General features: G+C 42.5%; 1 protein-coding gene across 1 annotated transcript in view; it reads right to left on the bottom strand.

Moving 5' to 3' along the window:
* The window catches only part of LOC144495476 (putative Polycomb group protein ASXL3), a 196500-nt gene extending 172310 nt beyond the window's left edge, over nucleotides 1-24190 (bottom strand). The window contains exons 1-2 of the mRNA XM_078215493.1: nucleotides 24140-24190; nucleotides 18283-18365 (exon numbers count right to left, since the gene is read on the bottom strand). Coding sequence (XP_078071619.1) covers nucleotides 18283-18365; nucleotides 24140-24190 — 134 coding nt within the window. The remainder of the gene's footprint in view (nucleotides 1-18282; nucleotides 18366-24139) is intronic.
* Between the last annotated feature and the right edge of the window lie 339 nt (nucleotides 24191-24529).

Genomic DNA, 24529 nt, shown 5'->3' with positions numbered 1-24529 from the left:
CTGCATGAACCTCTCAGTCTCTGCTGGAGGGAGGGGACTGTGCCCCAGGATTATGTGATGCTAGATTGTGACCCTGTACTAGAACAAGAGTGACCAAGGTGATTGCAACAGCTATCAAAGCTTCTTCCTACTGAACATCAAGTGAAAAGTACTCTCCTATGTTGCCCTTGTCAGACTGAAAATCTTGGCTGAACATATCTATCCCAAATCCCAGTGGTTTCAGAACTGGAAGATGTATGATCAACATGATCTTTTCAGTCTTACAGCTGCAAGAGAAATGCTGTGCACAAAGGAGGCCACTATACATTGCATTCATCGGTTTCACAAAAGGCATTCGACTATGTGAGGCAGTCTATTTAAGCTGCTGGAGAAAATTGGCTGCCCATCGAAGTTGCTGAATGTGATCTCCTTTTTCCATGACAACATCATGGACAAGGTCAGCTCAACATTGGAACCCTTGGATAAATACAAGAATGTATCCAAAGAGACACTTGGCTCAATAAAGGAAGTTTAAGTGAAACTCAAGATAAAGCGTAACAGTCAACCAAAAAGTTCCAAAGCAAGAGCGGTGCCATATGCGATTCATCCCAAGGTGGAAGAAGAATTAGTTTGACCTGTTAACACTGGTGTGGTAGAGCCGGTTACAATTAGTGACTGGGCACCCCCATCGTACCTGTTGTGAAACCAGATGATACAGTTGGTATTTGTGGCGATTTCAAAAGCACCATAAATCCAGTGATATCTGCTGATCAATATTCACTTTCTTTAATGGAAGGTTTATTTGCTGGGTTATCAAGTGGGCAGAGATTCAGCAAGATTGGTCTTTCACAAGCATATTTACAAGTGAATGTAGCTGCTGAATCAAAATCATTGCTTACCATCACTACTCACAGAAGTATTTTTTGCTACATAAGATTGCCTTTTGGAATAACATCTGCACCAGCCGTATTCCAAAGATCGATGGTTCAAACTTTAAGTGGTTTCCCTGGTGTACAATGTTACCTGAATGATATTCTAATTACGTCGTCCAGTGAGCATGAGAACTTGAATAATTTAGAAGCAACATGGGAATGCCTTCAAGCACATGGTCTGGGTATCCAGAGAAAAAAGTGTGACTTTTTCCAGACTTCAATCCAGCATTTGGGTCACGTTATTGATAGTAAAGATCTACATAAGGCACCTAAAAAGATGGACCTATTTTACAAGCACCACGGCCGATGGATGTGATGCGATTGAGGTTATTTCTAGAATTAGTAAATTATTATGAAGGACATCCTGATATAGCCTGGATGAAGGAATGAGCATGTAGTTATTTTTGGTGGCTGGGTCTGGATGCTCAGATTGAAGAAAAAGTGAAACAGTGTCAATCCTGTTCACGAATAAGAAATAAACCACCGTTGTCTACTTTGCACCCTTGGAAATGGCCTAAAATGCCTTGCAATAATTGCATGTATATTTTGCTGGTCTTTTTGAGGGTTACATGTTGTTAATCATCACTGATGAACACTGAAAGTGGCCAGAAGTTGTTATCATGAGATCTATGACAACTGAACAAACCACATAGAAACATAGAACAGTACAGCACAGTACAGGCTCTTCGGCCCTCGATGTTGTGCCGAGCTTTGTCCGAAACCAAGATCAAGCTATCCCACTCCCTATCATTCTGGTGTGCTCCATGTGCCTATCCAATAACCGCTTGAAAGTTCCTAAAGTGTCCGACTCCACTATCACAACAGGCAGTCCATTCCACACCCCAACCACTCTCTGAGTAAAGAACTTATCTCGGACATCCCTCCTATATCTCCCACCATGAACCTTATAGTTATGCCCCCTAGTAACAGCTACATCCACCCGAGGAAACAGTCTCTGAACGTCCACTCTATCTATCCCCCTCATCATCTTATAAACCTCTATTAAGTCGCCTCTCATCCTCCTCCGCTCTAAAGAGAAAAGCCCTAGCTCCCTCAACCTTTCCTCATAAACCTACCCTCCAAACCAAGCAGCATCCTGGTAAATCTCCTCTGCACTCTCTCCAATGCTTTCACATCCTTTTTATAGTGAGGTGACCAGAACTGCATACAATATTCCAAATGTGGTCTCACCAAGGTCCAGTACAGTTGCAGCATAACCCCACAGCTCTTAAACTCAAACCCCCTGTTAATAAACGCTAACACACTATAGGCCTTCTTCATGGCTCTATCCGCTTGAGTGGCAACCTTTAGAGATCTGTGGATATGAACCCCAAGATCTCTCTGTTCCTCCACATTCCTCAGAACCCTGCTGTTGACCCTGTAATCCGCATTCAAATTTGTCCTACCAAAATGAATCACCTCGCACTTATCAGGCTTAAACTCCATCTGCCATTTTTCGGCCCAGCTTTGCATCCTATCAATGTCTCTTTGAGGTCTACAACAGCCCTCCACCTCATCCACTACTCCACCAATCTTGGTGTCATCAGCAAATTTACTGACCCACCCTTCAGCCCCCTCCTCCAAGTCATTGATAAAAATCACAAATAGCAGAGGACCCAACACTGATCCATGTGGTACACCGCTGGTAACTGGTCTCCAGTCTGAAAATTTTCCATCTACCACCACCCTCTGTCTTCTATGAGATAGCCAGTTACTTATCCAATCGGCCAAATTTCCCTCTATCCCACACCTCCTTACTTTCTTCATGAGCCGACCATGGGGAACCTTATCAAACGCCTTACTAAAATCCATGTATACGACATTAACTGCTCTACCTTCATCTACACACTTAGTTACCTCCTCAAAGAATTCAAACAAATTTGTGAGGCAAGACTTACCCTTCACGAATCCGTGTTGACTATCCCTGATTAAGCTGCATTTTTCCAAATGGTCATAAACCCTATCCCTCAGGACCTTTTCCATTAACTTATCGACCACCGAAGTAAGACTAACCGGCCTATAATTATCAGGGTCATTCCTATTTCCTTTCTTGAACAGAGGAACAACATTCGCCACTCTCCAGTCCTCTGGCACTATCCCCGTGGACAGTGAGGACCCAAAGATCAAAGCCAAAGGCTCTGCAATCACATCCCTTGCCTCCCAAAGAATCCTAGGATATATCCCATCTGGCCCAGGGGACTTATCGACCCTCAGGTTTTTCAAAATTGCTAATACATCTTCCTCAGAACATCCACCTCCTCCAGCCTATCAGCCTGTATCACACTCTCATCCTCAAAAACATGGCCCCTCTCCTTGGTGAACACTGAAGAAAAGTATTCATTCATCGCCTCTCCTTTCTCTTCTGACTCCATGCACAAGTTCCCACTACTATCCTTGACCAGCCCCAACCTCACCCTGGTCATTCTTTTATTCCTCACATAAGAGTAAAAAGCCTTGGGGTTTTCCTTGATCCGACCCGCCAAGGACTTCTCATGCCCCCTCCTAGCTCTCCTAAGCCCTTTTTTTAGCTCATTCCTTGCTACCTCGTAACCCTCAAGCGACCCAACTGAACCTTGTTTTCTCATCCTTACATACGCTTCCTTTTCCCTCTTGACAAGACATTCAACCTCTTTTGTGAACCATGGTTCCCTCACTCGGCCATTTCCTCCCTGCCTGACAGGGTCATGCCTGACAGGGACATACCTATCAAGGGCATGCAGTATTTGTTCCTTGAACTTTTCATTTGTGCCTTTCCCTGACAGTTTCTGTTCCCATCTTATGTTCCCTAATTCTTGCCTAATCACATCATAATTACCCCTCCCCCAATTATAAACCTTGCCCTGCCGTATGGCATTGAAACCATTGAAAAACTTGACAAAATCTTTGCAAGATTTGGTAAACCGGGGCAGATTGTTAGTGACAATGGTTTGCTGTTTACTTCACATGAGTTTGAGGATTATCTCAAAGTAAATGGTATTCAGCATATAAAATCCACACCTTGTCATTCAGGAACTAATGGATTAGGTGAAAGATTCATATAATCCTTGAAACATAGAAGATTGCGTAGAATACTGTGTGTCAAAGAAGCAAATCCATGTGTTTCCCAACCAGAAATCATGGATGAACAGGGATATCCACAGCTTGCTGAAGTCCAGATCTGAGGCATTCAAGTCAGGCGACATTAACCTATACAAGAAATCCAGATACGATCTACGGAGAACCATCAAAGATACCAAGAGACAGTACCGGACCAAGCTAGAGTCCCAGACTAGTCACATGGACTCCCACCGATTGTGGCAAGGTCTGCAAGACGTAACAGGCTACAAGATGAATGTATGTAGAATCGCCGGCACCAAGCACGCAAGAAAAAATACTTTTCACTGTATACTAGTACATGTGACAATAATAAATCAAATCAAATCAATGCACCCCCTCCCCGATGAGCTCAACGCATTCTATGCCCGTTTTGAGCAGGAGGTCAGCAAGACCACACCTTCCGCTTCGGAAGCCTCGCCCAAACCGGTGTCCGAGGTCACCATTGCAGGCATCAGATCAGCCTTCCTGAAAGTCAACCCACAGAAAGTGACTGGCCGGATGGGGTACCAGGACATGCACTCAAATCCTGTGCGGACCAGCTGGCGGGTGTATTCGCAGACATCTTTAACCTCTCCTTACACCGATCTGAGGTCCCTACCTGCTTCAAGAAGACAACCATTATCCCTGTACCAAAGAAAGGTCAGGCAGCATGCCTTAATGACTATCATCCGGTGGCTCTGACATCCCATCATTATGAAGTGCTTCGAAAAGTTAGCCATGGCACAGATCAATTCTGGCCTCCCAGATTGCCTGGATCCAATACAGTTTGCCTATTACTTGCAACTCATTCAAAACAGACCCCATCTCCCTGGCCCTACAGTCAACCCTGGAACACCTGGATAATAAAGACACATATGTCAGACTCCTATTTATTGACTACAGCTCAGCCTTCAACACCATTATTCCAACAAAACTCATCTCCAAACTCCATGACCCAGGACTCGGCTCTTCCCTTTGCGACTGGATCCTAGACTTTCCCACCCACAGACTGTAATCAGTGAGGATAGGCAACAACACCTCCTCCACAATTATCCTCAACACCGGTGCCCCACAAGACTGTGTCCTCAACCCCTTACTATACCCCTTAACAGCTATGGCTGTGTGGAGTACAGGAAAGAGATAGAGAATCTGGTGAATTGGTGCAACGTCAATAATCTCTGCTTCAAGCTCAGTAAAATGAAGGCGATAGTCACCGACTTCAGGAAGCATAGTGGAGGACATGCCCTTGTCTACATCAATGGGGAGGAAGTGGATATGGTTGAGAGCTTCAAGTTTCGAGGTGTCCAGATCACCAACAACCTGTCCTGGTCCCCCCATGCCAAAGCTAAAGTTAAGAAAGCCCACCAATGCCTCTACTTTCTCAAGAGGCTAAGAAAATTCGGCCTGTCTGTCTCACCAACCTTTACAGATGCATCATAGAAAGCATTCTTTCTGGTTGTATCACGGCTCGGTATGGCTCCTGCTCTGCCCAAGACTGCAAGAAACTACAAAGGGTTGTGAATGAAGCCCAGTCCATCACGCAAACCAGCCTCCCATCCATTGACTCTGTCTACACTTCCCGCTGCCTTGGAAAAGCAGCCAGCATAATCAAAGACCCATGCACCCCAGACATACTCTCTCCCACCTTCTTTCGTCAGGAAAAAGATACAAAAGTCTGAGGTCACATACCAATCGACTCAAGAACAGCTTCTTCCCTGCTGCCATCAGACTTTTGAACAGACCTATTTCATATCAAGTTGATCTTTCTCTGCACCCTAGAAATGACTGTAACACTACATTCTGTACCCTGTCCTTTCCTTCTCTATGAATGGTATGCTTTGTCTATATAGCGCGCAAGAAACAATACTTTTCATTGTATACTAATACATGTGTCAATAATAAATTAAGTCAAACATTTTTTAAAAGCTTCAAAAGAGCAAGGCCCATTATCACATCATGTCAACAGCCTTTTGACATCTTGTAGAAACACTATTCATGTGACTACTCTAAGTTCAACTGCATTACCACCATTAAAGACAAAGTTGAGAACTACATTTGATTTATTATTTCCAGAAAGTTCAGCGATAGTAGAAGGTCAAAGACAGTCTCAAGTTGCTAGACGGTAGTGAGGGCAAAACAATGCTCATTTCAACAAGGAAGTTGAGTGCTAGTGCATAATTATGCCATGAGTGAGAAATGGATACCAGCCACAGTTTTAGCTAAAAACAAGTCCAATTTCTTACACGGTTCAAACCAAATGTTGACATTTCAAAATTATTTTTTCAGAATCATCTCCATAAGTATCCACTTAATTAGTCCCTAGTGTTGTGGGGACTACTAAGGAAGACTTTGTTTCATAATGTTATAATTCCACAAGGGGAAAGAGGGTGGTCAGGAGCAATGCTGGCCCACTATAGACTGAAATTGGGGATATTGTTAATGACTATGGGGAAATGGCGCACATTTCAGATAATTGCTTTACCTCAGTATTTACAGCAGGAAAGGGGGATAGTTTGCTGGAAGTCCCAAGGAAATTAATAGTGGATCAGTGACAGGGATTAAATACAATTCAAGTAAATAAAACATTGATGAGGAAATTAATGGAACTACAGAGTGATAAATCTCTGAGACCTTATGGTTTTCATCCGAGTGTGTGAAAGGTAGGAGGGGAGCACATTGTATATGTCCTAACTATAATCTTTCTGAGTTCCCTAGATTCAGGAGTCATCTCCCAGTCTAGAAAATTGCTCATGTCATTCTGCTTTTTAACAAGGGTGAAAGAGGATACCCGGGGAACTACAGGTCAGTTAGTCTGACATCTGTGGTGGGGAAATTATTGGAGTCTATAATTGAGGATAGGGTAACGGAACACCTTGAAAATTTTCAGTTAGTCAGCGGGAGCCAACATAGATTCATGACAGGTAGATCATGCCTGACAAACCTCATTGAATATTTTGAAAAGGTCACTAAGTTGGCAGACAAGGGAATGTCAATGGATGTTGTTTATATGGACTTCCAGAAGGTGTTTAATAAAGTCCCGCATAAAAGACTGTTAACTAAGGTAGAAGTCCATGGAATTGAAGGCAATTTACTGACATGGCTGGGAAATTGGTTGAGTGGCAGGCGACAGAAGGTAGGGATAATGGATAGGTAAAATTGGTGGGATATGACTAGATGTGACACAAGGATCTCTGTTAGGGCCTCAATTGTTCACGTTATTCATTAATGACTTGGATAATGGCATAGAACGTCATATAAGTAAATTTGCAGATGACACAAAGTTAGGTGTCATTGTAGACAGTGTAGATAATAGCATACAATTACAAAGGGATATTGATAGACGAGGTGAAAGGGCAAAACTGTGACAGATGGATTTGGATCTAAGCAAGTGTGAGGTTATTCATTTTGGAGCGAAAAGAGATAGGATAGGGTACTCTCTAGATGGTATGAAGTTAAATACAGTAGATGTCCAAAGAGACTTGGGGGTTCAGGTGCATAGATCTTTAAAATGCCATGAACAGGTACAGAAAATAATCAAGGCGGCTAATGGAATGCTTGCCTTTATACAGAGGACTGGAGTATAAGGACACAGAAATTATGGTGCAGCTGTACAAAACCCAGGTTTGATCCCACTTGGAGTACTGTGAGCAGATCTGGGCACTACATCTTAGGAGGGATATATTGGCCTTGGAGGGTGTGCAGCGTGAGTTTACAAGAATGATACCTGGTCTTCAGAGGCTTAATTATGAAGAGAGATTACACAAATTAGGCCTGTTTTCTCTAGAATTTAGAAGGTTAAGGGATCACCTGATTGAAGTCTTTAAGGTACGAACAGGAAAAGACGGTAAATAAAGATAAACTATTTCCATTGGTTGGAGATTCTAGAACCAAGGGGCATAGTTTAAAAATTAGGGCCAGACTGTTCAGGAGAGATGTTGGGAAACACTTCTACACACAAAGGTTGGTAGAGGTTTGGAACTCTCTTCCACAAATGGCAGTTGATGAAAGATCAGTTGCTATCTTTAAATCTGGGATAAATACATTTTTGTTCATCAAAGGTATTCAGGGATATGGGCCAAAGGCAGGTATATGAAGTTAGGCCACAGATCAGCCATGACCTCTTAAATGGCAGAATAGGCTCAATGGGCTGAATGGCCTACTCCTGTTCATATGTTCTCAGTTGAATCTGAGTTGTTTGATGATTGTGTCGATGATGCTATAACACATACAAATAATGCAGAATTAGTTCCAAGAGAAGAAATGTCTACTGAAGATTCAAATCATATATCCAGTGTCAAGGGCAGCCAAATTCCAGAAAGACATATACAGCCAAAGAGGAATCAACTTCCTCCTGATTGACTTTCTTATTGACTGTGTAAAATGACTAATGATGCATAGTACTATGTCTAGAGTATTATTGATCCAATGTGTAACATTGTAGTAATTTGTTGTCATGACCACAGAAGTAAAAGGGGGAGGGATGTTATATATTTAAGTGGTTGTATGATTGCTTTAAAAGCAAGATTTGATGGTGATGTCATTGGGATATTTCATAGGCTCCTGTTTACTTTCATTTTGTACTCTGTACAGGCAACAGCTCCTTTAATAAGTCAGTTGTTGTTAGCTTGAATCTATAAACTAACAACAATCACGGCAAACCACGTCCAGGATTCTCCTGAAACAAAACTAAGTGCCCAATGGGCAGGAAAACGGGAGAAATTCCTGCCTGTTTTTTGAGTGTACTTACCTGAACGAATCTCACTCTGTGCAATGCAGAGTGTGTTTGACTGAAAACTGGGGGGAGGGACCTCATCCCACCTAAAAGGCAAGTATCAGCCGATCATCCCATTCATAACCGCTTCAGGATTGATCTTGCATAGTTTACTAGTTGCTTTAGAAAGACAGGAATTGAGAGGCTTAGGAGTTCAGATACAGGAATCTTTCAAAGTGGAGTATGTTAATAAGCTGTTTTTTTAAAGAAAACACATGGGATCCTTGGTTTTATAAACGGGACACAAAATAAAAAGGTCAAAGAGGCCATTCTAACTCTGTATGAATCAAGAGTGAGGCCACATTTGGAATAGTTTGACTGCTCTACTTTAGGAAGGATGTAAAGGTTGTGGTACAAAATAAATTTTCCAGGGATAAGAGACTCAGTTATGATTTGAAAAACAGAGGAGCTTCCGAATTTTCATTATTGTGGCATTAGGTCAATAGAGAGTAACTAAAGTTGGCAATGAGGCAGATCATGAAAATTGAACTCTGAACCAAAAGTGAATGCAACTTTTACAGTTATACATTCTTAAAACTCTCACTATAATTCAGATATTTGATTTTAAAATTCACAAATGTTGATGGATGTGTACTACTTATGGCAGCAACTGGAAATTATTGTTTTTGCTAACTTTTGTAAACATGAGAAATGATTAGAAAGTATACCTTTCTCTCTCAATAGTAAGGGACCCATTTTTAAAATTAACTATCTTGAAAGTTATTAGTGCAATTAAAATGCAGTTAAAGGAAGAAAAGCATAACTCAATCATGTATAGTTACAACTTTTGTCTTATAAATCCATAGTTCTGCTTGCATTATATCAGAAAGACATTTATCACATTCGTGAAAATCAGGCCAGATATTCAGCTATAGTAACATAATGGCTAGGTTACAAGACTGGTAATCTAATAATGTACATGCCTCGGCTAATAAGTCAAAGACATGAGTTCAATTCCCACCACACCACATATTGGGAATTTGAATTCAGTTAGATTAACAAGACTGGAATTAAAAACAAATATCAATAAGTGTGTCCATGAAATTACTGGATTATTCTAAAAACCTATCTGGTTCACTAATGTCCATCAGGGAAGGAAACCTGCTGCCCTTACTCAGTCTGGCCTATATGTGACTCCAACCCACAACAATATAGAGGATTCTTAACTCCCCTCTGAAATGGCCGATCAAACCATTCAAAAGTCAGGAAGGAAGCTCATCACCATTTTCTTAAGGAAAAGGGGCGATTGGTAATAAATGTTTGATGCAAGAATTACAAAATAAAGGTACTGAGTTGAGTTAGAAGAAAATTTAGGTTGCAGTTAACTACAGATAACTTCCACGAATATTTAATTTTAAAAACAGACCAGACCCCTTACTATTGAGGCAGAATTATTTACCAAGGTGATCGCAACTAATGTCAACAAGTTGGTACCAGACATTGAAAGACTAGAATTATGTCACAGACTGGCACTGTATGACTACAAGTCCCTGTTACAGGAGTTAAAAGTTAAAGTTTATTTGTTAGTCACAAGTAAGGCTTACATTAACACTGCAATGAAGTTACTGTGACATTCCTCTAGTCGCCACACTCCGGCGCCTGTTTGGGTCAATGTACCTAACCAGCACGTCTTTTAGACTGTGGGAGGAAACCGGAGTACCCGGAGGAAACCCACGCAGACACGGGGAGAACGTGCAAACTCCACACAGACAGTGACCCAAAACAGGAATTGAACCCAGGTCCCTGGTGCTGTGAGGCAACAGTGCTAACCACTGTGCCGTCCCAATCAATAATTTACCAATCTTAGTCAGGCATTTTAGGTGGGAGGAGGAAGAATCTGGTAAAGAAGTGTGAAATGGGCACCATCTTGCGGGATGGCATTTTTACATACTTCTTCACTAGCTGACACAAGAACAACACTGAAAGAAACATCATGCATGCTAGTGGCCCAGCTTAGTCAAATAATATAAAAAAGGATGGGGGAGATTATGGATAAAAATCTTTCTTTTAATAAAATGAAAATGAATCATAACAGTTCAATTACAACAAATTACATTAGATTTCAGGCAAACAATAAACTATATCAATAAAGCTTACCTTCTAAAATATGTCACCAGATGTTGAATAAAATCCATGTGTTAAAGTAGAAAGAAAAAGAAAATAGTAATATAGGACTATGCATACAAAATAATATACAGATATAATTGCATTCATGCTAAAAATCTTTAATGATGTAAAAAGCAAAGTGAATACGCAACCAAAACATAGATATAACAACACAGGACTACTTGTATGTCAAACAAAGGAAGCAGCACATGACAGAGTTAAGTGATCCCATAACCAACAGATCAGATCTGAGCTCTGCAGTTCTGCCACATCCAATTGTGAATGGTGGTGGATAAGTAAGCAACTCACTGGAGGATATTTTGCTATGGTTTACTGTTAAGACAGATTAAAACTTTACCATCAAATTGTTAGGATAGTACATTAATATGTTAACGTATAACCATAGGAAAACATATTAAACTATAAGGAATTTATTCTCCACTAACATGATTCACTAGGCCTGGGTTACATTTGTTCTCATATGATTCCCACCTTCCAGAGCCACGATAGGATTCACCTTGTCCTCCCCTTATAATCCAACATTTTCCACATTAAACAGATCATGCACCTTTATTTCTGTCACATCCAGAGTGTAGCCACCACCAAGTACATAAGACCATAAGACATAGGAGCAGAATTAGGTCACTCAGCCCATCGAGTCTGCTCCGCCATTCAATCGTGGCTGATATTTTTCCCATCCCCATTCTCCTGCCTTTTCCCCATAACCCCTGATCCCCTTATTAATCAAGAACCTATCTATCTCTGTCTTAAAGACACTCAATGACCTGGCCTCCACAGCCTTCTGCGGCAAAGAGTTCCACAAATTCTGCACACTCTGGCTGAAGAAATTCCTCCTCATCTCTGTTTTAAAGGATCGTCCCTTCAGCCTAAGGTTGTGCCCTCTGGTTCTAGTTTTTCCTACTAGTGGGAACATACTCTCCATGTCCACTCTATCCAGGCCTCACATTATCCTGTAAGTTTCAATAAGATCCCCCCTCATCCTTCTAAACTCCAACGAGTACAGACCCAGAGTCCCCAACCTTTCCTTATACGACAAGCTCTTCATTCCAGGGATCATTCTTGTGAACCTCCTCTGGACCCTTTCCAAGGCCAGTAGATCCTGCCTCAGATAAGGGCCCAAAACTGCTCACATTACTCCAAATGGGGTCTGACCAGAGCCTTATACAGCCTCAGAAGTACATCCCTCTTTCTGTATTCTAGCCCTCTCATCATGAACACTAACATTGCATTTGCCTTCCTAACTGCTGACTGAACCTGCACGTTAACCTTAAGAGAATCTTGAACAAGGATTCCCAAGCCCCTTTGTGTTTCTGATTTCCTACGTATTTCCCCATTTAGAAAATAGCTTATGCCTCCATTCCTCCTTCCAAAGTGCATAACCTCACACTTTTCCACATCGTATTCCATCTGCCACTTCTTTGCCCACTCTCCTAACCTGTCCAACTCCTTCTGCAGCCTCCCTGCTTCCACAATACTACCTGTCCCTCTACATATCTTTGTACCATCTGCAAACTTAACAACAGGGTCTTCAGTTCCTTCCTCCAAATCGTTAATGTATATTGTGAAAAGTTGTGGTCCCAGCACTGACCCATGAGGTACAACACTAGTCACCGGCTGCTATCCTGAAAAAGACCCCTTTATCCCCACTCTCTGCCTTCTGCCAGTCAGTCAATCCTCTATCCATGCCGGGATCTTACCTTAACACCATGGGCTCTTTACTTATTTAACAGTCTCCTATGCGGCACCTTGTCAAAGGCCTTTTGGTATTCTAAATAAATCATGTCCACTGGTTCTCCTTTATCTAACTTTCTTGTTAGTTCCTCAAAGAACTCTAACAGATTTGTCAAATATGACCTCCCCTTGACAAAGCCGAGCTGACTCAGTCCTACTTTATCATGCACTTCCAAGTACTCCGTGATCTCATCTTTAATAATGGACTCTAAAATCTTGCCAATGACTGAAGTCAGGCTAACCGGCCTATAATTTCCTGTCTGCTGCCTCCCTCCCTTCTTAAACAACAGTGTTATATTAGCTACTTTCCAGTCCTCTGGGACCCTCCCTGCCTCCAGTGATAGCTGAAAGATCACCACCAATGCCTCCACAATTTCCTCAGCTATCACTTTTAGAACCCTGGGGTATATTCCATCCGGTCCAGGTGACTTATCCACCTTCAGACCTTTCAGTTTCTCCAGAACCTTCTCCTTAGTGATAGCCACTACACTCACCTGTGCCCCCTGATTCTCCTGGAGCTCTGGTATCCCACTGGTGTCTTCCACCATGAAAAATGATGCAAAGTAACTATTTAGTTCCTCTGCCATTTTTTGTTTCCTATTATTACTTCTCCAGCCTCATTTTCCAGTGGTCCAATGTCTATTTTTGCCTCTCTCTTACCTTTTATATTTTGAAAAAAACTCTTCCTATCTTCTTTTATATTACTAGCTAGCTTACACTCATATTTCATCTTCTCCCCTCTTATTGCTTGTCCTCTGCTCGCTTTTAAAGGCTTCCCGATCCTCTGGCTTCCCACTAATCCTCGCCACTTTGTATGATTTTTCTTTTGCTTTTATGTTGTCCTTGACTTCCCTCATCAGCCATGGATGCCTCGTCCTCCCCTTAACATGTTTCCTCTTCCTTGGGATGAATTTCTGTTGTGCTTCCCGAATAACCCCCAAAAACTCCTGCCATTGCTGTTCCATTGTCTTCCCTGCTAGGCTCCCTTTCCAAGCAACTCTGGCCAGCTCCTCCCTCATGTCTTTATAGTTACCTTTATTTAATTGTAATACCATGACATCTGATTCCAGCTTCTCCCTCTCAAACTGCAGGGTAAATTCTATCATATTGTAGTCACTGCTCCCTAAGGGTTCCTTCACAAGTTATGTAATGAGCCAGACGTGATAAAAGATCTTAAAGTAAGGGAACACTTAGGAAGCAGTGATCATAATATGGTAGAATTCAGTCTGCAATTTGAAAGAAGGAAGGCAGAATCAGATGTGAAGGTTCTACAGTTAAATAAAGGTAATTACAGGCGCATGAGGGAGGAACTGACAAAAATCGACTGGAAGCAGAGCCTAGTGGGAAAGACAGTAGAACAGCAATGGCAGGAGTTTCTGGGAGTAATTGAGGACACAGTGCAGAGGTTCATCCCAAACAAAAGAAAGGTTATCAGAGGGGGGATTAGGCAGCCATGGCTGACAAAGGAAGTCAGGGAATGCATCAAGGCAAAAGAGAGAGCCTATAATGTGGCAAAGAGTAGTGGGAAGTCAGAAGATTGGGAAGGCTATAAAAACAAACAGAGGATAACAAAGAGAGAAATAAGGAAGGAGAGGATCAAATATGAAGGTAGGCTAGCCAGTAACATTAGGAATGATAGTAAAAGTTTCTTTAAATACATTAAAAACAAACGGGAGGCAAAAGTAGACATTGGGCCGCTCCAAAATGACGCTGGTAATCTAGTGATGGGAGACAAGGAAATAGCTGAGGAACTTAATAAGTACTTTGCGTCAGTCTTCACAGTAGAAGACATGAGTAATATCCCAACAATTCAGGAAAGTCAGGGGGCAGAGTTGAATATGGTTGCCATCACAAAGGAGAAAGTGCTAGAGAAACTAAAAGGTCTGAAAATTGATAAATCTCCGGGCCCAGATGGGCTACATCCTAGAGTTCTAAAGGAGATAGCTGAAGAAATAGTGGAGGCGTTAGTTATGATCTTTCAAAAGTCACTGGAGTCAGGGAAAGTCCCAGAGGATTGGAAAATCGCTGTTGTAACCCCACTGTTCAAGAAGGGAACAAGAAAAAAGATGGAAAATTATAGGCCAATTAGCCTAACCTCAGTTGTTGGCAAAATTCTAGAATCCATCGTTAAGGATGAGATTTCTAAATTCTTGGAAGTGCAGGGTCGGATTAAGACAAGTCAGCATGGATTTAGTAAGGGGAGGTCGTGCCTGACAAACCTGTTAGAGTTCTTTGAAGAGATAACAAATAGGTTAGACCAAGGAGAGCCAATGGATGTTATCTATCTTGACTTCCAAAAGGCCTTTGACAAGGTGCCTCACGGGAGACTGCTGAGTAAAATGAGGGCCCATGGTATTCGAGGCAAGGTACTAACATGGATTGACGATTGGCTGTCAGACAGAAGGCAGAGAGTTGGGATAAAAGGTTCTTTCTCAGAATGGCAACCGGTGACAAGTGGTGTCCCGCAGGGTTCAGTGTTGGGGCCACAGCTGTTCTCTTTATATATTAACGATCTAGATGACGGGACTGGGAGCATTCTGGCCAAGTTTGCCGATGATACAAAGATAGGTGGAGGGGCAGGTAGTATTGAGGAGGTGGGGAGGCTGCAGAAAGATTTAGACAGTTTAGGAGAGTGGTCCAAGAAGTGGCTGATGAAATTCAACGTGGGCAAGTGCGAGGTCGTACACTTTGGAAAAAAGAATAGAGGCATGGACTATTTTCTAAACGGTGACAAAATTCATAATGCTAAAGTGCAAAGGGACTTGGGAGTCCTAGTCCAGGATTCTCTAAAGGTAAACTTGCAGGTTGAGTCCGTAATTAAGAAAGCAAATGTAATGTTGTCATTTATCTCAAGAGGCTTGGAATACAAAAGCAGGGATGTACTTCTGAGGCTTTATAAAGCACTGGTTAGGCCCCATTTGGAGTACTGTGAGCAATTTTGGGCCCCACACCTCAGGAAGGACATACTGGCACTGGAGCGGGTCCAGCGGAGATTCACACGGATGATCCCAGGAATGGTAGGCCTGACATACGATGAACGTCTGAGGATCGTGGGATTATATTCATTGGAGTTTAGGAGGTTGAGGGGAGATCTGATAGAAACTTACAAGATAATGAACGGCTTAGATAGGATGGACGTAGGGAAGTTGTTTCCATTAACAGGGGAGACTAGGACGCGGGGGCACAGCCTTAGAATAAAAGGGAGTCACTTTAGAACAGAGATGAGGAGAAATTTCTTCAGCCAGAGAGTGGTGGGTCTGTGGAATTCATTGCCACAGAGGGCTGTGGAGGCCGAGACGTTGAGCGTCTTCAAGACAGAAATTGATAAATTCTTGATTTCTCGAGGAATTAAGGGCTATGGGGAGAGAGCGGGTAAATGGAGTTGAAATCAACCATGATTGAATGGTGGAGTGGACTCGATGGGCCGAATGGCCTTACTTCCGCTCCTATGTCTTATGGTCTTATGGTCTTATGGTCTTAAGTTCCCTAATCAAGTCTACCTCATTACAAATCACCAAATCCAGAATTGCCTGTTCCCCAGTAGGCTCTGTCACAAGCTGCTCCAAAAAACCATCTCTTAGACATTCCACAAATTCCTTTTCTTGGGATTCACTGCCTACCTGATTTTCCCAGTCCACCTTCATATTGAAGTCCCCTATGATTATTGTAATATTGCCTTTTTTATATGCCTTTTCTATGTCCTGATTCATTTTCTGCCCCACATCCTGACTACTGCTAGGGGGCCTGTATACAACTCCCAACTGGGTCTTTTTACCTTTGCGATTCCTCAACTCTACCCACAGAAATTCTATGCTTTCTGATCCTATATCACTTCTTGCTATCGATTTAACTTCATTCCTTACCAACAATGCAACCCCATTCCCTTTGCCCATCTGCCTGTCCTTCCGATAGGACACATATCCTTGGGTATTTAGATCCTAGCCCTGATCCCCTTGCAACCACGTCTCTGTGATGCCCACAACATCGTACCGTCCAATTTCAATGTGTGTAACAAGCTCATTTACCTTGTTCCCTATACTGCGTGCATTTAGGTACAACACCCTCAGTCCTGCATTGACCACCTCCAGTCTCATACTTGTCACCTTTTTTGCTCTGCCTGAGGTTAGATTCCTGCCACCTTCTATACTCTCTGCTCTATTACATGGTCTTGAAACTTTACTAACCTCTCCTGAGCCCTCGGCTCCTTTAACTAGTTGAATGTCCTCAACATTAACCTGCACTTCTACCCTCTCCTTTAACTTTGATTTTCTAATTCTCCATATAACTGAAACCTCCCCCCTACTATTTAGTTTAAAGCCCTATCTACCTATCCTGTCCCCTTTCACCATTCCAGAGGGACTGTTCCTCTAATATATCCTGTTCCAAATCTCAAAAACATCCAATCCTCATTATGCATGCTTGGCTGGGAGCACAGACTTCCATTACTTTGTTGAAACAGGTGCAGGAAAGGGAAAACATTGCTGATAGACAGCTAAATTTTTTGTGTTCTTGGATTTATTTTGTCAATAGCTCAATTTTTATTTACATAAGAGGTGTCAAGAACTTATAGTTTCTGCTATTGATACTTTAAAGGTCTGGTTGATTGACATATTTATAGTGTTGTAGTAACAGCATTTATAAAAACGGAAATTTATGAAAGGCTGTTTTTAAAGCTGTTTCACATGTGACAGCGTTACTATAGCTTTTATTGGTTCCGTACAGAGTGTATACTATGTAAATGGGCATGGAAGAACAATTAATTGACATGAAAGGTATGAAATGCCATCAGGAGTAGTTGGGGGAATGGGTTGGCATGGTAGGCATGAGGATCAGCAGTGGATGGGGAAACAAGGGTTGGGATGGAGGGTATGAGGGTCCATTGGGGTTGGCATGGATGGGGCACTGGGAGTGGGTGGAGGCATGATGGGGTGTCAGGCATGAGGGCTATAAGGCCTAATATTTCACAAAACAACTGGAACGAAGATCCAGAGAACTGAGGCAAGCCTTTTAGCCAGCACTCAACAGCCCCTGCGGCTGTCTCCGATCCACATCTGGGTACAACAGGCCAGACCCCAGTATGCACCCATCCCAATGCTCCCCTCCAACCTGAAATGAAAATTATGCCTTTCAAATTTTCCAACTGAAGCTAACTGCCTCTAAGGTGTAAACCCAGTCCATTACTTCTATTTCTCTCTCCATAGATGTTACCAGACTTGCTGAGTTTTTTCCAGTTTTTTTCTGTTTCAATGACAAAACATCTATTTATTGTACATAAGTGAATGATTGATAGGATGTCCGACTGAAGGTACAGGTAGGTCTTCTCACTTTCCAATTTTTTATTCAATTTGTTTCGAAAAGACAATGTAACCACATTTGTAAAAAATGTGTTCTAACAGATCTGTGATCGCTGATCATAATCTGGTGGAACAAATACAAAACTGAAATTATCTGCAGAGGGAGGGTGTTAATATATGTACGACATTCAGGAACTCAAGAAATTGTTCTGAATTTGTAGTCTGAACTAATACACAAGAGCAGATTCACAAGAAAAGTGATTTAGAAATCTGGACTGGAAATCCCTACAAAATTGAAATAAACTTGAGCAAAAAAATCCATGTTCATAAGTTAACAAGTGTCACAAATGGCACTGCATTGCTGTCTACTGACCTCATTTCTTTCAAGCCTTCTTTTTGAATGACTTGTAATATCTGCTTTGGTGTCATTGGTGTATTAGGATGTTTTTCCAGGACCTGGAAGAAATGAATAGGCACACACACAACATGAGAGCAAGAAAGGCAAATCAAATTATTTAAATATACATTGATGAAAAAAAACTCTATTGTCACAATTGAGAAGAAATATTAATTTATTTTTAAAAAGACAGGAAAGGAACATCCTATTGAGAACACCATTGGAATTCACCAAGGCTCCTTAGACAGTACTTTGCAAACCCACAACCTCGAACATCTAGAAGGTTAAGGGCAGCAGACACATGGGAACACCACCACCTGGAAGTTCTCCTCCAAGTCAGTCTCCACCCTGACTTGGAAATATATTGTCAACCCTTCACTGCTTCTGGGTCAAAATCCTGGAACCCCTTCTCTAACAGCACTGTGAGTGTACCTACACCACATGGACTGCAGAGGTTCAAGAAGGCAGCTCAACACCCCCTTCTCAAGGGACGGGCAATAAATACTGCTCTAACCAGCAACACCCACATTCTATAATAAACAGTTGCATCCCAAATAAGGTACTAGTTTGTGAAGATAGGGTAAATTTGATGTTCTGTATAGTATATTGAAATACTATATTACCTTGTAATTCTCAGTCAATATAACGCCAGTCTCACTGCATGAGAAATATGAGAGTTCCCAATGCAAGAACATTGTAACACTTCGATCTATTATGATCAAAAAATAGACAAACTGCATTTTGCTGTCCTCTCCTTCAAATGTTTACAACCGCTTCCTGGATTCCCCACCAACACAGATGCTAATCCTCAGCCAATTCAAACCACTCCACGCAACATGAAGAAACAGCTGAAAGCATTTGTACACCAAAGGCAACGAGTCCTGCCAACATCAACAGTAACACTGAGGAGTGGTGCTTCAGGACTAGTTGCACCCCTAGCCAAGCCATTTGGGTGCAGACTGAACTCTGGCATCTACCTGACAATATGGGAAAAAGCCCAGTTATGCCCTGTCGATAAAATCATAGAATCGTAGAATCCTACAGTGCAGAAGGAGGCCATTTGGCCCATTGAGAAAGCAGAACGAATCCAATGCTGATATTGACCAGTTGGGGTGGGGTCCAATGCCGGTATTGACTTTTGGGGGTGGGGGGGATCAGAGATGCTAGCTTTGATTGTGGGGTGATGGGGGAGGGGGAAGAGAGAGAAGGCGGCTTTGATCAAAGGAGGGGGAACCTCTGAGATCTTCGTGCTGGTTTGGGGAGGGGGGTTATTTATTTTCCTCTGATTTAAAAATGGCGCCCCGATCTCAGTGCAGCCTGCTTTACTGATGTGTTTTGGTCCGGCCCCTCAACTCATCCCCCTTGTTTTCTTTTGTGCCATAAGATCTGGAGAGAAAACCGGTTTCTCTGGAGAGAAACACACTGGTTTTCACTCAGGCCCTGACATTGCCATTTTTTAGTCAGGTTCTGCCCACTGTTTGGGTACCTTCAGGGCTATTCAACTCCTGACCTCTTTGCAATCTTGGTCCAAACATGGACAAAAGAGCTGAACTCAAGTGGTGAAGTGAGAGTGTCTGTCCTTGACATCAAGAGAGTATTTGACGGCATCAAGAAGCCCCAGCAAACTGAACCAATCATGAGAAAACCCCCGACTGGTTGGAGTCATATGTAGCTTAAATGAAGATGATTGTGGTTGTTGGAGGCCAGTCGTCTCAGTCCCATTGCACTGCTGCAGGAGTTCCTCTTGATAATGTCTGAGGCCCAACCATCTTCAGCTGCTTCACCTTCCCTCCATCAGAAGGTCAAAAGTGGGGATCTTTGCTGATGATTTCACAGTGCAGAGTACCATTCACAATTCCTTCGGTACATATGCAACAAGATCTGGACAACAGTCAGGCTTGGCCTCTAAGGAGAGAGAATCTAATCATTTCCCCTTGACATTCAACGGCATTATCATCACTGAATCTCCCAGTATCAATATCTGGGGGCTACTATTGACCAGAAGCTTAACTGGACCAACCAAACAAATGTATTATATATACATACATAATATATATTGTGGCCACAAGACCAGGTCAGAAGTTGGAAATTGTCTGGAGAGTAACTTACCTCCTGACTCCCCAAAGCCTTTTCACAATCTACAAGGCAAAATCAGGATGTGATGGAATGCTCTCCACTTGCCTGGATGAGTGCAGTTCCAACAAGTTCAATACTATTCAGGACAAAGCAGCCCACTTGATTGACATCCCATCCAACAAAATGAACACTCACTCCCTCCATTACCAATGGGCATTAGTGCGCATCATCTACAATAGACGTTGGAGCAACTCACCAAGGCACCTGTCACAGCACCTTCTAAACCTATGACTTCTACCACCTAGGACATGAGCTGCATATGCATGCATATGTACCACCACCTGCAACTTCTCCTCCAAGTCACACACCATCATGACTTGGAACTATATCGCTGTTTCTTCAATGTCTCTGGGTTACATCCTGGAACTCCCTCCCTAACAGCACTGCTGATGTACCTACACCAGATGGACTGCAGCTTTATCTTTCATTGCTGCAAAGTGTAAGCTAATTTAAGAAAAACAGTTTGTGAAGGAATAAAGATCGATATCAGAATTTCTTTACCCTGGTCCTCCCTTATAAAGCCACATGATATAGCTTCTTTTTTTTTATATTCATTTGTGGGACACGGGTGTCGCTGGCTGGCCAGCATTTATTGCCCATCCCTAGTTGTCCTTGGAGGGCAGTTGAAAGTCAACCACATTGCTGTGGCTCTGGAGTCATATGTAGCCCAGACCTGGTAACGATGGCAGATTTCCTTCCCTAAAGGACATTAGTGAACCAGATGGTTTTTCCAACAATCGACAATGGGTTCATGGTCATCTGTAGATTCTTAATTCCAGATTTTTAAAATTGAAGTCAAATTCCACCATCTGCCGTGGTGGGATTTGAACCTGGGTCCCTGGAACATGAGCTGAGTTTCTGGATTAATAGTCTAGCGATAATACCACTAGGCCATCGCCTCCCCTTCTAACAGTCATCAAGTGACTTGTTACAGCAAAGTAACACTTCCATTCACTTCAATCCATCCCGAAAAACTGTCTTTAATTCCTTCGCTGTTTTCTCTCCTCTGATTTTAATCTACTTTTCTATCCTTTACTTCCATCTGCCTTAACCTTTTGTAATATTCACCCATGTGTTTCCTGATTAAAGTGGGCCAATTTCATGTGCAACTGCTGAATCCGTCATCTACAGTGTCATTTATCTCCTCAAAGAATTAAATAGGTTGGTCAAGTAAAATCTTTCCTTTGAAATCTATTTTCTCTATTTTGAAAACAAGGTAATTTTATCCTATCAAACTTTTCCCCATTATAAATGTCTATAACTGTCCAAATTAGCACTGACTTCTGTTTTAACAATGGACACTGCATTAATCACTCTTCAATATTTTGATCCACATTCACACACACACCCTGAAGTAGAATTTCTGGGGCCTTGCAATTTCCATCCTCCTTTCTATTGATGTATACTGTTGGACACAACGGCTTTGTCTTACTTTAAGCTAACTTATCTCAAATTTTCCTTTTAGCCAACATAATATCACCTGTGTCACTCTCAATTTCAGGAATTTGTGAATTTCAGGATTCACCTCCATTCTGATTGTATTTTTCCTTAGCGAAGACCATTGTGAATTACTTATTAAATTCTTCTGCTATTTTATCACCCCCACTTGCTTTGAAGCTTCTAACTTGCTCACAACAATTCTTTTACCCTGGTATAATTTTAAAATTCTTCACTGTTATTTTTGGTGTTTTTGTGAAATTTTGTTCTGTTCGTCCTCTTCGATGGCCCCGGATATCTTCCCTGTGAGAATATCGGGATGGCATTGTGCCACTCTTTCAGGATGTTTCAGAGTTTATAAAAATGAATTCATGTTGCTTGCTGGCTTCCTGGTGATTGATTGTGCTAAGAAACCAACATTGGTCCACAACCACCATATATGTAAATGAGATATATCTGCTTCATACCCTAATCATGGATTAGTTATGGGATGACTAGAACCTCAGGCTAGAGGAGGAAGTCACCCATTTCGAATGAACTCAAGTTAAAAAAAAATGGCTGAGAAGGAGAGCAAACTCTGTCCGTTCAAAAATTTTACTTGTGCTCCCCATCCATATTCAGGAATTTTCAGGGGCATTATGTTTCTTCTCACAGGTTAAAAAATCATAGCACCACCTCTGGGGTAAATAAGAGCAGCAGGCATTATCATTCCCCACTGATTTTAATGTGCCTGTGGCAGCACTGCCAACTAGTCAGCATGTTAGAAATTTAGATAGAAAAGATTTAAATCAGAAAGGAAAAATCAGTAGTTTGAGGACTGAGGGATTATAAGAAGCTATGTTAAAATATAAAATATTGTATTTGAATACTGTAATGCTTCTGTTGCTCGAAGTTTAAGTATTCCAGCTATTAATGAAATACAGTGGCCACGTGTTTCAGTATACATTGGCTATTTACATTTTCTTGCATAAACAAAAGCAATTTTGCCATTCACAGATAGAATTCTTACTGCTACAGGTGCAACTGAACTTAAGCAAACTCAGTTTTCATTCAAGAATACAATTTGTACACCAGCAAGGAGCCTTCATGCTTCATTGCATATGGCTGATGTAGCAGAATAATCCCATTTAAAAAGCGATACACAACTCCTGAATAATCAAATGCTAATCCAAGCCATGCCAGCATCGAGAGGCCAGGGGCTCACTCAGAGAGGGGAGTGTGAATCACTTTAAGCTGGCCAAGAGTCTGCATTCTCCGTCTGTGGGAATGGCAGCTCATGCTCAAAATCCAGAGAGCGTGATTCACGTCAGCGAGTTTCCGAGTTCCGATCTTTCCAACCCCTCACCGGTGGAGCGGCGTGAAGTACGGGATGCAGAGAGCTCATTTTAATACATTAGCATGTCATTAGCAAGCACTCTTTCCAAGACTTGCCCCCTCACCGGATATTCAGCAGACACCAGCGTGATGTCATGCCAATGCCATTTAGAACAGGTCTATGCAAGTGTGAACAAGGGAGGTTTCTGAGATGAGCGCTCAGGCAAACAGCACCCTCCGCGATGTGCACTGCTCAGGCACACTGGAGAATACTCAGGGGACACAGATAAGTTCAACTCAGGGCTGGGGATGGGGGTCCCAGAATTGCTATATTGGGAAGAGCGGTCACTTGGGAGTGGTCACTTACAGCCTACCTTCCCTTCTTATCGGGATGCCCCTTGCTCTAAAGGGGTTGTGAAAGCTGGTACGCAGGCAGTGCTTCCCGTAACCCACTTGTCCATTTTGCAGCTGAGGGAGTGCCCTGCCATAGTGGGGCTGGCAAGAGGGTGGGAGGGGACATAGCACTGCCATTCTCACATTCCACAGAAATGAGGCGCCAGGTTAGCTCAGTGGTTTCTCTGCTGTCCCCACTTCACCAGCAGCACAGGTATGCTCTTCCTCCTTCCAGTCAGGTCAAGGGCACACTTCTCAAAACATGTGAGGATTCTCAGCTTGGGCATGACTCCAGCTCTGACCCAAGTCCCATGCTTGCCACACTGCAACATGATCTTAAATGTCAACACTCCCACCTACACACTTCCTCTCTGTCCTATGGTCAGAGCTGCAGTGTGATGAGCATAGCAGCTACAGGGGGAACTGGGTGATTGTGGGAGGGAGGGGGGAAACTTGGTATTGGCAGAGGCCAAGGTGGCTGAGTGAGAGAAAGGGTTGGAGGTGCAAGGGGTATTTGAGGGGATCCAGTGGGAGACCGAGGTGGTTCACTTACCCTGAATGAGTGAAAAAGATCATTCATCTTTTTCAAATACTGCTGCCCCATCCTCTTCTGGAGTGCACTTGCATTGACCAAGGCTGCCACTGTATTCTAGTCAGGGGTGCTAATTCTGCTGGAAGGCCATCTCCTGGTGCAGGGGGTAGTGCGTGTCCTGCCTCTGCTGCACTCCATCCAACATTCTTGTGAGAACCTCCTCTGAAAAGCACGAGGAAGCCTTCTTGCCTGCCATCTCCCACAATCGTTGTGGAACAAGTGCTGGGGAACCATTTATGTCATTGCAGGGCAGGCGAATCAGAGGGAGCATACCACTGGAGCGGCGTGAAACTTTTGGGAATAAAAATGATCGCTAATGAGGCATAAGATTTGGCCCGAAAACACGTTGGA

The sequence above is a fragment of the Mustelus asterias genome, chromosome 7 (assembly GCF_964213995.1).
Source record: "Mustelus asterias chromosome 7, sMusAst1.hap1.1, whole genome shotgun sequence".
Lineage (NCBI taxonomy): Eukaryota > Metazoa > Chordata > Chondrichthyes > Carcharhiniformes > Triakidae > Mustelus > Mustelus asterias.
This window is presented reverse-complemented; position numbering and strand designations above follow the sequence as displayed.